Source organism: Apis laboriosa, unplaced genomic scaffold (genome assembly GCF_014066325.1).
Source record: "Apis laboriosa isolate Shangri-la unplaced genomic scaffold, ASM1406632v1 scaffold20_cov151, whole genome shotgun sequence".
Classification (NCBI taxonomy): domain Eukaryota; kingdom Metazoa; phylum Arthropoda; class Insecta; order Hymenoptera; family Apidae; genus Apis; species Apis laboriosa.
This window is the reverse complement of record NW_025222327.1, coordinates 225,547-240,850: the sequence shown is the minus strand read 5'-3', so window position 1 is coordinate 240,850 and position 15,304 is coordinate 225,547. Positions and strand designations below refer to the sequence as shown.

Below are 15,304 nucleotides of genomic sequence, written 5' to 3'. Positions count from 1 at the left end.
GTATATTACTAAAGTGTAATTTCACTTCCTTGTTCGAAATAAAGAAGTTTAATATTGACTGAAATAATATATGTGAACAGATATCATAAAATTTAATAAAACATCATCGAAAGAATGAATTCATGTGTTCGACAGATATTGAAAGAGTCTTTTAATTATCTTTAATTAAATAATATATTTCACGATTTAACCTGATGATTCAAGGATAAGAAAAGGAGGACGTTTCACTTGTTGCTGCATCCTTGGAACACTTTTTCCTAACATTTATACAAGGAGAACGTTAATATCCCACATGATTCTAGTCGTAAAACGGAAGCAGCATCTGTATCTGCCCTTATTGTGCAAATGTGCAATTTTAATTATTTCACTGCACGCGCTTCTCTATGGGACCGTGGGACCGTTTTACTGTTCGCAATTTCATGCAAAATAGCTATATTTCTTTCTTCTTGTTTTTTTTTTTGGTTCTGTTTTATATGTTTCCAAAACGAATTTCAGAATTTATAACTTTATTTTGTGCTTTTGTGATATCGCTTTGCTTTTAAATAAAAATACAAACATTGGCTTCGACAATATCGAAAACTGTTTAAAAAAAAATAAAAAGAATATATCTTCGAGATATCTCGATAATCTAATTTTATTTTGCTTTTGTAAAAACGATTTCTAAAAAGGAAGAATAGTATACTATTTTACAACAATTATTCTATTAATCTTCTCAGAAGAAAAAAAATATCTTTCGTACAATATTCATCAATTCACAGTATCTAAAAGTATTACACAGCAATCTTAATATAATATCGAAACTTCAAAGATAATTCTAGTTTAAGCAATAAGAAAAGAAAACAACATTTTCAATAATAACATCAAAACTGTGCATCATTTTCAGCATATGCATTTATGCAAAATCATTCTCCTCTGAATCATATCAATTTTGCATCATCTTATAAGATATTGCACACACCCTATTCCTCGCCATTTATGTCAAATCACCAATAAACTCACCGTCCACGAAACATATTCACCAATAAACTCACCGTCCACGAAACTATCAGACACTCACCTCGAAGTCATCTCGTCCCACCTTTTCATTCTCGAGGCAAGTATCGAGGCGAGAATTTTCACTATAAGCCTTAAAAGAGGGAAGTATCGAGGCTAGATAAAGGTTAGAGCTTGCGACGCTACACATTGAAGAAAGCTGAATTTATTAATGCAATTTCGCTAAGATTCTCGCAACCATTCTCCATTATTCTTCGATTTCAGATTCCTGGCCAAGCGTTTTTATACAAGTTCACAAGCGAGCATCGACAAAATGAAAAAAATTCGAACAACACTACGAAACTGTCGTGACGAATAGTGATGGGTTCGAATATCTCGCGAATGAGTTTGGAAAATTGACTTACAAAATTCCTTGTATGTATTTCAAGAGAAGAAGAAGAAATACATTAAAAAAGGAAAAAGATAATTTCAAAATTTTTCTTAGCTATTTTTGAAAATATTTATTACAATTCGTGTATGACCAATTCATTTAACTTATACATTTTCATATTTTTAATGAGACTGCATAAACAATAAAATTATAAATTGCATTTCTAGATCTTTCTGATTCTCATAATTATTAAGTAACTTTATATTTGAATCATTCTAATTTCGATTAATTCTATTTTCTGAAAAAATAGTTCTTCCCTCGATACTTTAATTTCACAGTTTATCGATTAATCCAACACTGATTCGATCCCATCGCTGTATCGAAAAGGAGTCAAGAGTGAAAGAAATCGTGGACATCGAGATTCGAAGTGTCGTAAAACGATTCGAGGCTTGTTCGATCGCCACATCGATTAGAGACTTTATGATGCACGATGAAACGGAAGACGATGAGATATCTTTATCGCCCAACGACGTTTTTGGGATTGGAGGAGCGTGGAAGTGGGTTTCTAACGACTTCTATCAGCATTCCTTTACGCGCCAGTGACACGAATATCGCGCGCGAGAAAACGAAGAGTGCATTTTACCGTGGAAACCTGGAAATTGGCTTCCTCTGTTGAAACATTATTAAGAAACGTTACGTGGCGGAGGTATTCACAAATAGGAGTTTTTGTTATGGCCAGAGAAAATTCCGAGAGAATTGGATTCGAGATCAGAACGGAATGACTTGAGAAGATCAACTTGGAACGATATCCTTTCTAGTTTTATAAAAATAAGTTTGTATTTATCTGAGATAATTGTTTTATCAAAATTGTGTTTCTTAATGAATTCATTATGTATAAATATGAATGTATGAATACTATGAATGTGTAGAGTGTAATGGATTATAGTCATTTACTTTCTTAGTGGAATGTCACTTTGAAGAGGAAAATTGATATTATTTGTATTTTAGTTCCTTTATTAATACATATGATTTAAAAAAGTGATGTAGTATTAAACTTATTTTGCAAAGAATCTTTTTAAGAAAGGAGAGAAATTTTGAAAACATTGAAAAATAAAAAATTGAAAATCAAAATGAAATAAAATAATATAATATTTTAATAAAGATATTTAAAAAAAATACTTTTCTATATATTTTTCCAGTCTTATTATTATATTGAATCACAGTTGAACGAGATAAAATAATAGAATAATTCGATTAATTTAAAATAATGTGAAATTTACATTACAATTCTATTTTCTATTGAACTCGTTGAATTCTATCATCACGATTCTCGGTTTTCTAATTAATATAGAAAATTCAGAATATTCAAAATGTTTTATGTATGAAATTTAATGTTTTTAACTGGAATTTTCGATGGATCAAATATTTAAAATGAAAATAATGTGCATGCGAATGATATGAATGTAGCTTGCATCAACATTGAAACGTGTTAATACTTCAAATTGACATATATTCTATTACGGTGTCAAAATCAGCGTAGAATGGAAAATGGATTTTCGATAATCCATTGCTGTTAGAACTAGTTGGCACGAGTTCGATTTGCGATCCATCGTTGCTGTTAGAACTAGTTAATTTGCAATTTATAATAGAATGTTATTAGAAAATGTTACGAAGAACTTGCGAACAATTGATTTTCAACAATGTAGAATTTAAAAAACTATAACGAGAATAATATTTTGAAAATAACGAATGATTTATTATATGTATTCTTATTGATTTTTAGCATTCAAAATTGCAAAAATTTCTTTTAAAAATTATTATTTTTATTAATGCATTATTAAAAAATTGATAATTAGAAATTTTATTTCTATATCCATATCTAATAATATTATTGAATATAATTATTTGTAAAATAGTAATAACATAAAAGAATTTTTCTAAAATAATATTAATATTATTTTAATTTTATACGTGTCTACAAACATATATATTTTGTTATAGTTATATGACATTGCCTTTAATACATTCCTTTCTCTATATATCTATTGCTTGATTTAATACTGAGTTGAGCTACTTGTAGGTGCTGATAGTTATTGACTTATATTCCTTGCTTGTGAGCTAAGTTTAATAGTTGTCTAAGATATGATGTCTGTTCTACTTGGTGTTGAATATTGAAGTAAATTATTATTACTTGAAGATAAATTTACATTAAATTCGAAGATATTTCGAATAACCTGTATTTCGTTGTTTCATTAAAATTTAAGGTAGTGGAAGATTGAAAATATCTACATAATTTCTATGGACATTTAATAAGATTTCTTATTACTTGAAAAACATTAAGGCAGTGAATTTCAAGATTATCATTATTGCGATAATTCTCATTTTACTAATAATATTACTAAAAGATTTCGCGAAAGAACGAAGAAATTTTAATGTTGAACAAAAATTTGTATTGTATTTTTAATAATTTGTGTTAATTTTAAGAATATGTATAACAATTTACATATATTTACGAATAAAATGTGTTTTAAAAGAAAAGAAAAAATTTGCTAATTTTTTATTGTATAAAGAAATGACGTATACGTGCTTAATATATGTATATAAAGTGTATATAAGTTGTATATATTCATGATTTCTTCAGCTTGTTTAAACAGAGCGAAAATTCATGTCTCGAAATCTAGAATATTTATTCAAAAATAAAGTTTCAGTGTAAGAACTGATAAGATTTTCATTTTCTTTCATGATAAAAAATCAGCATATTTTACTATTTTCAAAAATTTCGAAACTAAATTTGACTAATTGAGAAAAAAGGAAAAGATTTAAGATTGTTATTTTTTTTTCTTTTACGTATTGTTCAATGAAAGAATGATATAAGAAGAATGTTATGAAAAGAGAAATTAATACTAATTAAATAACAATAAAAATGTTTGAAATTATTGAAAATATCATTAAATTATTATTTAAAAAGAACAAGTATATTCATATTCAACAATGACATAATTATTACAAATGAAAGAAATGAAATTAACAATCATATCCCTATTATTTCAAATGAAATTTTATGTATTATGACCAACAAACCGTTTACACATCATTTTACATTCGTTACAACATTTATACACTACTCAATTAAATCCAAGTACATTAAATTTTCCATCATTTATCATCCATTACTAAAATTCAATACTTTGAACCGTTTTATCCAAAGATATATAATTATATATGCAAATTTCTTATAATATTTTTATATCAAGACTTTAAAAAAAAAATCCAGAGGTACTCACCGATCAGGTACCATTCTCCATTCGTGATAAAGTCGGACAGGTCACCGCCCGTCTCCGAACTGAGCACGAGGTCGACCTAACAACGTCAAAGTTCGATTAACAGAGGCAAACATCTATGGCCGTGGCATTTCTGCTAGGTCACACACAGCGAAGCGGGCATACATGCACGTGCGACAGCTTTATGTCACTTTTCGCTTTCTACACCTACTACCACCATTACTTTCGCAGCGGCTATGGGCAGCAGAATAACATGGCGCGCGGTGTTGGTATTCGATAAATAAATCGTGCGAGGAGGAGGTTCAAGGAACGATGGCGTGTCGATAAAGGAGTGTTTCATGTCTGTATAAAAAAAAAAAAAAAAAAAAAAATAGGTAAAATCCGTGGCCATCGACAGACTGAGCCTCTGAATTCTTCCTCAATCAGGAATGAGAGAAACACATTTTCTCCGCCGATGTTTAAACGTACGCTTGAGAGTAAAATCTCAAGTTGCTCTCGAAAGTATTTCTTTACAAGTGAACACGTAAATTCTTTTTAAGATAAATTTCTTATGATCCATCTGAGGGTAACGATTTTTCGAAAGTTGCTCTTGGTTGGATTTCAGAGTATCATCGAAGGAAAATTCTGAAAAATGATAGTTTAGTTATTCTAGTGACGTTTCAAGAACCACTTAATTAATTATTTTAATCCATTCTCTTTTATTTTTGTCTCTGGTAATTTTGCTTCTTTATGTTTATCGAAAGGGTATAGAATGCTAAATTAAAAGAAATCCACTTTTATTCTCATTCATTTCGTTTTTCTTTCATGAAATTTTGTGACGTTTTGGAGGTTTCGATTGATTGTATATATACAGGATTGATATATTTAGGTTTGGAAAATTACGTTTCGTAGATATGATATATTGATTGTTGTATTGGTTCATCATCATCCCTTGTCGAAGCTGCTGCGCTGACGAAACTTCGAAAATTTCTCTTTGAAGGAAACACAAGTAGTACATGAAATATAGAAATTTTATCTTGATTTGTACTTTGATTCGTCTTTTATTATGTATTTTTGTAAATAAATTATAAGAAGATAAGAATTAACAATTGCTAATAAAATTATTAATAATTAGTAAGAAGTAACATTATTTATTTTTTTAAATAATTCAAAGCAATACGTAACTCCAGTTATATAGGATGTTTCAGTTTTTCCTGATTAAATTTCAATATAAATATTAATATAAATTAGAAAAAAAATATTGTATGGAAAGTATGTAATTTAAAAATAAAATTCGCACTTACAATGCAAAATACAAAACAAGAATAGGTTTAGAATGTATTAAAAAATTAAAAAATTTAATAATATGATAAATTTGATAACTTTTTGTAATAAAACATTACAAATTTTTTAAACTTAATCTTTTTGAAAATAATATCTTTATCGAAATCTCTTTATTGTTAATTTTGTTTGCTTTATTTTAATCCATAGAATCTCTTTAATATTTAATATTTAATATTTAATATTCTAAACGAAATAATATATTATAATTGAATAATTCGCAGTAATTATTTTGATAAAAATTTATTCTTATTAAATATTTTATATAATACACTTAGTATGTTAAATTTTTAAAAAATGCATGGAAAATACGAATTTAAATAAATTTCCATAATCTTTTCTTTTTTCGACATTTTAAAACATTTTTCTTGGTTTTCATTTACACTCAAAGAATATACTTTGACAAAATTTTCCTGGAAAAAAACACCTTATCCTACAAAGTTTCGCTACCTTTTCTCTTTCAAGAATATTCACCGATATCCTTTCTTCCTTTCATTCTACATACAAAAAAAAAAAGACTCACATGAAATACCGAAGCTACCCCTCAAAGAATGCTTGTTTCATCGTAGAATGCTTTTTAAACGGTTTCTCGGTTCCCTTAAAACTTCTCGTTTATCTGTTGCTCTTTGATCGAGAGCCAAACAAGATGTGGTTTAGCGTGTTCTAACTTTTATGACCAGTATTTCCATCCTCCTTCATCCATCATGTATCGTTGATCGTTTTAAAAAAGAAAAAACGTGTTCATCTCGAGTTACACATTAACCTTTTCGAGACTAATAGAACATCGTGTCTCAAAGTAACTTTTAAAATGGATTTTAGCATTGCTACAATTTTTGATCAAATATTAATGGCAAGATTTATTGAGAGATATATTGAACAATATTAAATATGTATTATATAGTATTTTATAATACTATTAATGAACTACTATTATTAATAATATTATTATGGTTTTAAATTTTTTAGTCTATCAGAAAAATCAATAACTATTAATGTAACTATAATACTATTCAATGGAATATTATATCTCAATAAAATAAACTTTTAATATTATTTAAAATATTTATTGAAACAATAATCCAGAGAATTCAATATTATTTTTAATTAATTTACTATATTTTTTGCTATCATATTCATACTCATTGTTAAAAAGAAAAATTTGTCTCGAAAGTTTATAAAACATGATTGAACAAAATATGATTTATCGGAAAGAAAGAAAGAGAGAGAGAGAAAGTAAGATTGCTCGAGAATTTCTTTTTATCCAGTGATCGAGGAAATTGAATAAATTGTTCGATGAATTGAAAGAAGGTGCATAAAAAAGTCAGAGATGAAACGATGATCGAGCTCAATTTGCTTCGAAGCGATGCTGACATTAAATTGAAATTTCACGAACTCGATTAAACCTTTTTGTCGATTATGCGTATTGGAAGACGATTTTTTAACTTTGGTTTAAATGATGAAGGATGAAAGAGTATTCTTTTTTTTTTTTCATTTGATGATTCCACGTTGTTCGAAATGGATCTTTGAGATTTTTTTTTTTTTTTTATATAAATGTACTGATGGTTTTTTCGAACGAAAATTTCATTTCATCGATATTACTTTATATGCACGTGTTTCGATCTTTGATAAAATAAAAGATGGAAAAAATTTTTGTTTCAAAAAGACATGTTTTAAATTCAAAATCTCAATAATAATTCTATAATATTGAAAGATTCTCAAATCTCTGATAATTATTTGGAATATTTCGTTTGAAATTTTAGGAAATTTTCGTTAGAACAAATGAATGTGCAGAGGAATTTTCGACCAGAGCAAATGATTTTTGTACGAAAAATATTAGCTCTTCGATCAAAGTATTTATTGTAATAATGTATTTCGAATGTTTGGAATGTTCACAGCCAAATTTATTCTTCAAAATAAAAGTTATATACTTGTTTTTACGAAACAATATATATTCTTTGCAATTAAAAACATTTTTTGAAATAAATAATTAAATATTTGAAATACTTTTTAATTTCACAGTTCATTATTCATAGTTCATTATTCATATTTAAAATATTTATAATCAAATGTTTTATTTGAGATTATATTATCATTCATCTTTTTCACATAATCATCAGAATATCTGTCTTTTTTCATATCTTCACAAATTTGCAATTTTTTTTGCATAAAACAAACTCATTCGCATTGTTAATCTCTCATAACTTATCAGGATGTATCACATATATTTCACGTTTCATCACATATTTCAAAATGGTTCTCATTTCATTTATTCTCGAGGGAATGCAGCTTAGCTTACTCTATTTGTATCGAGACTAATCGTCGTATTTTACACATGCGTGCACTGAAAATTTAAATGGAGTTACGTATTGGCACGAACGATATGAGTTTAACACATATAATTAGAATATATTTACAACAGCACAAATCAAAAGTACATACATAATTCAATTATTAGCAATTATTACTGATAAATCATTCAATTCGTGTGAATTATATTTTTTATATTACTCAAATACAAAAAGAAAAAAAGTATACACCATTCGAATACTTTTCACGATTAATATTTTAATTTTTCAAGAATTGAAAATTTATTCATGTTTAAAAAAGAGTATCTTGCAAATATTTCATAATACTTTCGAGAAACATTTAACGAAACAAGAAAGAATAAAATTTCTACGAACCAACCAAGAGATTTTTTTTCCTCTTGAAACAAATATTATACTTCAAAAGAAGGTAAAAGAACAATTCCAAGAGAGAGATCTCCACTCTTATCATCATCCTTCTTCTAGAACGAATGCAACGAACGACAAACTTCATTCGTGTTAATTTTGCGCTTCGCACAATTCTCAAATTTCATATTCCCCGGAAAACTTTGCACTGTTAAACACTAACCGCGCAAAATCTTGATTTCCCAGGCGGTTCCAAAACTGGTTCTTAGAAACGTCATGATATTTCACTCAGGACGGATACGTCCATCGTTTCGATTGCCATTTCTAGTCGGCCGGCGAAGAAAGCGTGAGCTCAGGTCTGTTTGAAATTTATCGGCCCATGCACGATTGATAATTAATCCTGAACCGGTGACAAGTAACTCGAATGCGATTCACGTTGACCGTTTTTGTCCCGACACGTCCGTCATATAAGGAGAGATATCGATTACTGTAGAGGGATAAGGGAACGTCTTGTTCTGGAACGAAAATAACGCGGTTTAAGTTGAAATCAAAAGGGGTCGAAATGTAAATAGAAAAGATCCTTATTGTGTATACGAAGATTTTAAGTGTTTATAGAGAACAATCTTTTCGATGTAAACTTAAGAGCGTTACATTTAGTCTCATGATGCATTGAAATTGATTAAAAATATTTAAATGTTTTATTAAAACATTGAAAATAGATAGGACTATGATTATGTAAAATTTGAAATAAATTCAAAAGAGTTATAAAATGTTTATTATAATACATTTAGATAAATCTCTAGAAGATTATAATTAAATATTCAATTCTTATTAATGCGATGAAAATCACTTGTTTAGGTATTGTTGAGGTTCTTCACAAAATATACAGTCCACTATCCAAGATAATATAATACAACACGTTATATTGCCATTGAAAGAAAAGTATTAACATCCTATAAAAAAGGATAATTTTTCCTTATTTCTGGATTCACTTCAAATTTTACCCATATAATCGTATCAATATCTTTACCATATTATTATTACCATTTTAAAACAAATTTTTCTCAAAGTATTCCAATTCCAATTTCTCTTTACATTCGACAAAATATTGATCCCAACATCAAACATATTATCCTAAAAATCTCTCAAAATCTCTATTTTTCGAAACATCCTTACAAGTATCCAACAAAGTGAATAATCCAAGTAATTTCTCCAACTTAATCGACACAATCCCGGAACACCGATCGATGTATTCAATCGCCGACTGAGAATTAACCTTGCCCGAATGTAATCGCGTTCGGCGATAATTACCAAATCCCGAGAGCGATTGAATGGGTGGCTCACCGGTTCAGGATCAATGCTGTGCGCGAAACGCGATTAACGGGCGGAGTTTTCGCCTCAAAGATTTTCTACCGCCGATTTTCAAATCACTGTGTGTGTGTGTGTGTGTGTGTGTGTGTGTGTGTGTATAATATTATTTGCTATAAGAAAGAATGGAAAGGGTTCGAGGGGATGCAAAAGTGAACAATTGCACTCGTTCACGAGGGCGATCGACGACAAATATGCGCGCGAGCATTCCAATTCGCACAGGGCTGCCAACATCCGGCCACTGTTTCATCGACTTAACTCGTTGATAACTCGGTACGGATCCGGATATGATCATTTGCACGATGATATAATATTCGAGCGATTCGAGTTAATTAGGAATCTGATGTAATTGCGAGTTTAATATTTTAGATATCGTTAACGTTTATTGGAAATCAGCCTTAAAGTTCTGATAATAATTAATAAACAAAAATAGGTTAATAAAATAGTATTATTGTTACATATTGATACATTTCGATCTAATTGGCCAACCAATTAATGTATTTAGTAATACGGTTAAGCTAATTCCAGTTCAATCGTGTTTTAAAAATTTCATTCCCGAGGAATTTTCAATTTCGAGATCGAAAATCGGCATGCAATGTTTGCAACGATTACTATCCCGGTCCGTATCGCAGCCAAGTCAATTCGAGCATTCATGGAACACTTGAAAACGTATATATCGATATCGTACCGTCTGGAGAGCACGAATATCCACAATAACAAATAATGCAGCCATTCCAATGAGGTGCATGTAACGTCTCGAGTATTATACTTACAAAACGTTTTCAATATCGGTTTCCACATACGACAAGATAAATCGTCCCGTCCAAACGATACGAATATTACGCATTATTATCGATAGCGCTTTTGCGCGAGCTTTCGTCGATATCTCCGGATGTCTCTCTCTCTCTCTCTCTCTCTCTCTCTCTCTCTCTCTCTCTCTCTCTCTCGAAAAAAAAGGCCAACAATCGTAACAATGTAAAAGCTCGACGACAAATCCCGCGTAATAAATCCCGCAGCTCTCTATAAGTGCGACGCATCCACGCGAAAATTGGCTAGAACGATATAGTACAAACAGTTTGATATCGGGCACACGCACGCAACGCACACACAATTACAAACAAAGAGAGAGAATACACTTGATTGGACGCAACGACAATGAGAGTGGAGGAGGTGGGGTATGATTTGAGAGTGGTGTACGAATCACCTGGATCAGTTGACAGAGGTACGCATGCATCTACGTGTCGCAAACGCACGTTGATTGCACATTGACCGAGTATTTACACACGTATGTACGCACACATATAATATGTAATACACACAGAGAAATATACACGTATATATATACACATATAACATGCGACACACGCGCTGTACACTTATGACACTATAAACGCTCGATCGCGATCGAACGTTGATCTCTTGTGATGTACGCGAGAGGGCGTTGGGTTGGGTGGTCTATATATATATATATAATAAAGTGAGGTTATGGAGCTAAGAGTAAGTGAACCAAGTTGTGTGATATTTAGGGAGGGGGGGATCCTGTCGAAATTTCTTTTTCTTCTTTTTTCTTTTTTTTTTTTTTTTTTTTCTATTTTTCGTTTCATCTACTTTTCTCGAAAGACTCGTTTGGACGATGAGAGACGATGGTTGTGTACGAGGGGTGGGGGACGATGGCGGGCGCGTAATATGCGACATAGTAATCGATGAAATGCGCTCGGACTGCATTTTCCACGGGTCTGGCAATGGCAGCCGGTCGAAAGCTCGAGAGACGCGCGGCCACGTTTGTCTTCGAAAACGAATTTCTTGGCGCGCGCGCGTCTCTACCCGTGAATTTAAACCCGTGCTCTGTTTGCGAAATTTCGATTGCGACTAGAGTACACAATCTGAAAATTCGTGGATGATTAATCAAGGGGCGAATTCGCGACCGTGTTCTCACCGAGGGTTGTTTAAAGGGATTAAACGCGTGTTCCGGGGAAATATAGGTTTGGAAATTGTGTTATCGAGAGACGAGGAAGACGTGTATAGGCTTTGTTTAATATCTACGAAATTTGAAGCAGACGATTTGACGAGGTTAAATTGAGCGGTGTTGAGTTTGAGGGTGATGAGTTTTGCCTATGCGTAGTTTGAGACAGATTGTTTTAGCTAGTATGTCACATTCGATTATTTAGAAGTAATGTAGAAGGATTTTATTATTTAATAAGAGATCGTGATAAATAAATCATTTTCATCCTGCTGTATTTTGCTGTGAATCTTGAATACGTATAAATATTTTATTTATTGCGTTTGCTACGTGGAAGTTATAATAGTATGGATGAGAGTAAGTTTTATTAATTTATTATTTTTTTTATTATTTATGAGCGACGTGTAGAACACACAACGAAGAATTTTAATATTTCTTTTGAAATATAACTCATATCGATACAATTGGCGTTTTAATAAAAAGAATCGAAAATTGAATTTCCTATAGAATTTGTTTTTTTTTTTTTTTTGTATATATTCAAAAATATGATATAGTTTCAGAAGGTTGATACGTACATGCAAAAGCAAATATCATCATTTATATTATAGCAATTTTTAATTTTGCGAATATGAAAGGATAAAATCGATCGAATTACTTAAAAATTCTAGCTTGAAATCGAAATAAGTCGAAAATATTCCATTAATATGTTATTTTTTTTTTATATATAATATACAGAAAAAACATAACTCGCAAATCAAACAAGATGAAAACACGATCGGAGGTAGGATTTAAAATTAAATTATAAAACCAGTAACAAAAAACGAGCAGAAAACCCGCTGCCATTGCTTATATATGAAACAAAGGAAAGAATAACATCAACAATTATATCAACATTCTTAATCTTTCTCAATTTTTGCAGTCCGCGAGTCTTTCGTTCGATATTTACAAACATGAAAAAAAAATCGTTCGTTTCATTTTAATTTCGACTTCACCCTCCCGGAAATTTTCCAAAATACCCTTCTGCTCGTACTAATCCTCATTACGAAACGTATTCAATGATCTCTTTCATCGTATTCCAATCAAAGAATACATTTCTCAAGTTTCAATTAATTAAAACATACGAATTAATTAATCAGCTCCCTATAACACTGTCGTGATTACTCACAAAAGACCCACTTTATGATCCATCGATCAATACGAGCAATTAATTTATCGTTTAATTAATTTAACGAAATTCGAAAATTGGAAAATTTAATAAAAAAAAAAAAGAAATTAAATACAAAAAAGAAACGAACGATTTTTGTTTATGATCGTTTTGCCAACTTTTTCTGAGTGATGAACGCTTAAGTTCTAGAGGGGTGAACACGATGCTTAATGTATTATCGATGGTCGGTAGATCTTGGTGCTCTTGCGCGAGTGCCACGTCTCGAGTCGCAAGTTTTATCGTGTCTTTTTCTTTTTTATCTCTTTTATTAGTTTCATCATCGTGTCACAGATTCTTCGCTTCTTGTTTTTCCCTTTTCAGACAGCTCGATCGAGAGGCACGCATGTAAGAGCGCATCCGAACGGAATGAATTTGCTTCGCACACACGGGTATATATCGATTAGCTCGTGCCACGTTTGTTTTTCTTCTGTTCTTCTTCTATTTTCTTAAGGGAGTGAAAGTGGATCGTCCTGTTATTTATAAAGTTTTCCTTTCTCACGTATACGTATATATTTGAATTATATTCAATGCTTTTTGATAAATTTTTATATAGATTTCGTCGTGAATCATTAGCGAATTATCATTTGTTCTATGATTATGATTATTTCGATTATGGTTTAAAAATAAAGTAGATAGATAAGAAGAGATAGATAGATAGAGATAATGAATTAATCTAAACGTTTCTTGATTATACATATTTTTTAATTTTAATGCAATTTTTTTTTTAATTAAGTCGAGAAAGATTACTTCGTAGAAAGATTTTGCGTAAATGAATTCCTGAAAGTGCAATTTATAAATTAATTTTTCAGAATTGTTTATAACTTTTGTTCCTAAAACAAGAAACGATTTAAAATTTAATATATTAAATTTCGTAGTTATTAATATAATGTTCGTCGAGCAAAGAAGATTCTTTTATCTCTTCTATCGGTCTGGATGTACTTAAATCTTTCCTTTTCATTGTATCATTCTACATATAAAAGAATTATTAAAATCAAATCCATTTGTATAGCAAGTGGAAACATATAAAAGATACATACATATTCTTCATTCTTTTTTCCTAATTATAAAAAATTATAATTTCAATACTAACTTATATTCATTCTTACGTAATTCCAAAACTTTGCATAAAATATATAAACTTTACATAAAATAGAGAGCAACATTGCCTTTTTTCCATATCAATGAAACTACATGAAAATAATATTATCTTAAATCTTTCGTCTTCTTAAAATCCCTTCGTTTAATTTCAAAGTAACTCCACATGAAACATGAAACATGAAACAAATCCTGGACATCTTAATCAAAGTTTCCAACCACCGATTCGCGAATCATCGTATGAAGAGACCAAACGTCTCGCGAGGGAAACAAAGGGAACTCGGATTAACTATGACCCCGCCGTTCGAACGAGCAAAGAATGGAGTGGCCGTGGGTTTGAAGTATCTCGAGACATAGTGGCGCCAGCAGGAACACACGTGCAACAGGTGAAACTTAGATATCGAGTGGCTCGCTTATTTCACCCTGTTCGAACCGAAGAAAAATTTCATCGTGAGACATTTTAAAGACATTCTCTGTGCAAGTTTGGGTACAGGATCCGGACGACAGAGATTAATGAAGAGATCGAGTCCCCTTTTAATGAACCATTAAGTCGCAATGGAATCGTGATTTGTGGTTTAATGGAAAAATTTATTCGTTATCAAAATTGCAGTTGATAATTCAATAATTAATTAAAAACTGTCGACGAGATATTTGTGAGATTATTTAAAAGTTTATCCAATGTGGATAAAATTAATATTATTTGATGAGTTAGTGAGGCGAATTGAAGTAATATTGCTGTTTATCGTGTTAAAAATATTTGATATGTTTTGAAAGGAGCGAAAATGATTAATAAATTCATCTCTTGAATATTTAATTAGAAACAATGTTTGAAATTTTTATCTTAAAATCTTATAAAAAGATTTTATCCCTGTAGAATAAAATCTTAAAATCTTGTAATTTTATAGTTGCAAAATATTGAAGTGTATTGATAGATGTTGGACTTCTAATCCTTAGATATAATTAAGATTATTAATAAAATTATAGAGCTACAATATATCTCCAAAGATGCTTATAATATATAAAAATAAAATTATAAAAAGAAAA

General features: G+C 30.2%; 1 protein-coding gene across 1 annotated transcript in view; it reads right to left on the bottom strand.

Annotated features, from left to right (window-relative positions):
* Nucleotides 1-15,304, bottom strand: part of LOC122712746 (neuronal acetylcholine receptor subunit alpha-7) — a 352,327-nt gene that overhangs the window by 121,145 nt on the left and 215,878 nt on the right. Inside the window, exon 6 of the mRNA XM_043932599.1 lies at nt 4,648-4,723. Within this exon, the coding sequence (XP_043788534.1) occupies nt 4,648-4,723 (76 nt within the window). The remainder of the gene's footprint in view (nt 1-4,647; nt 4,724-15,304) is intronic.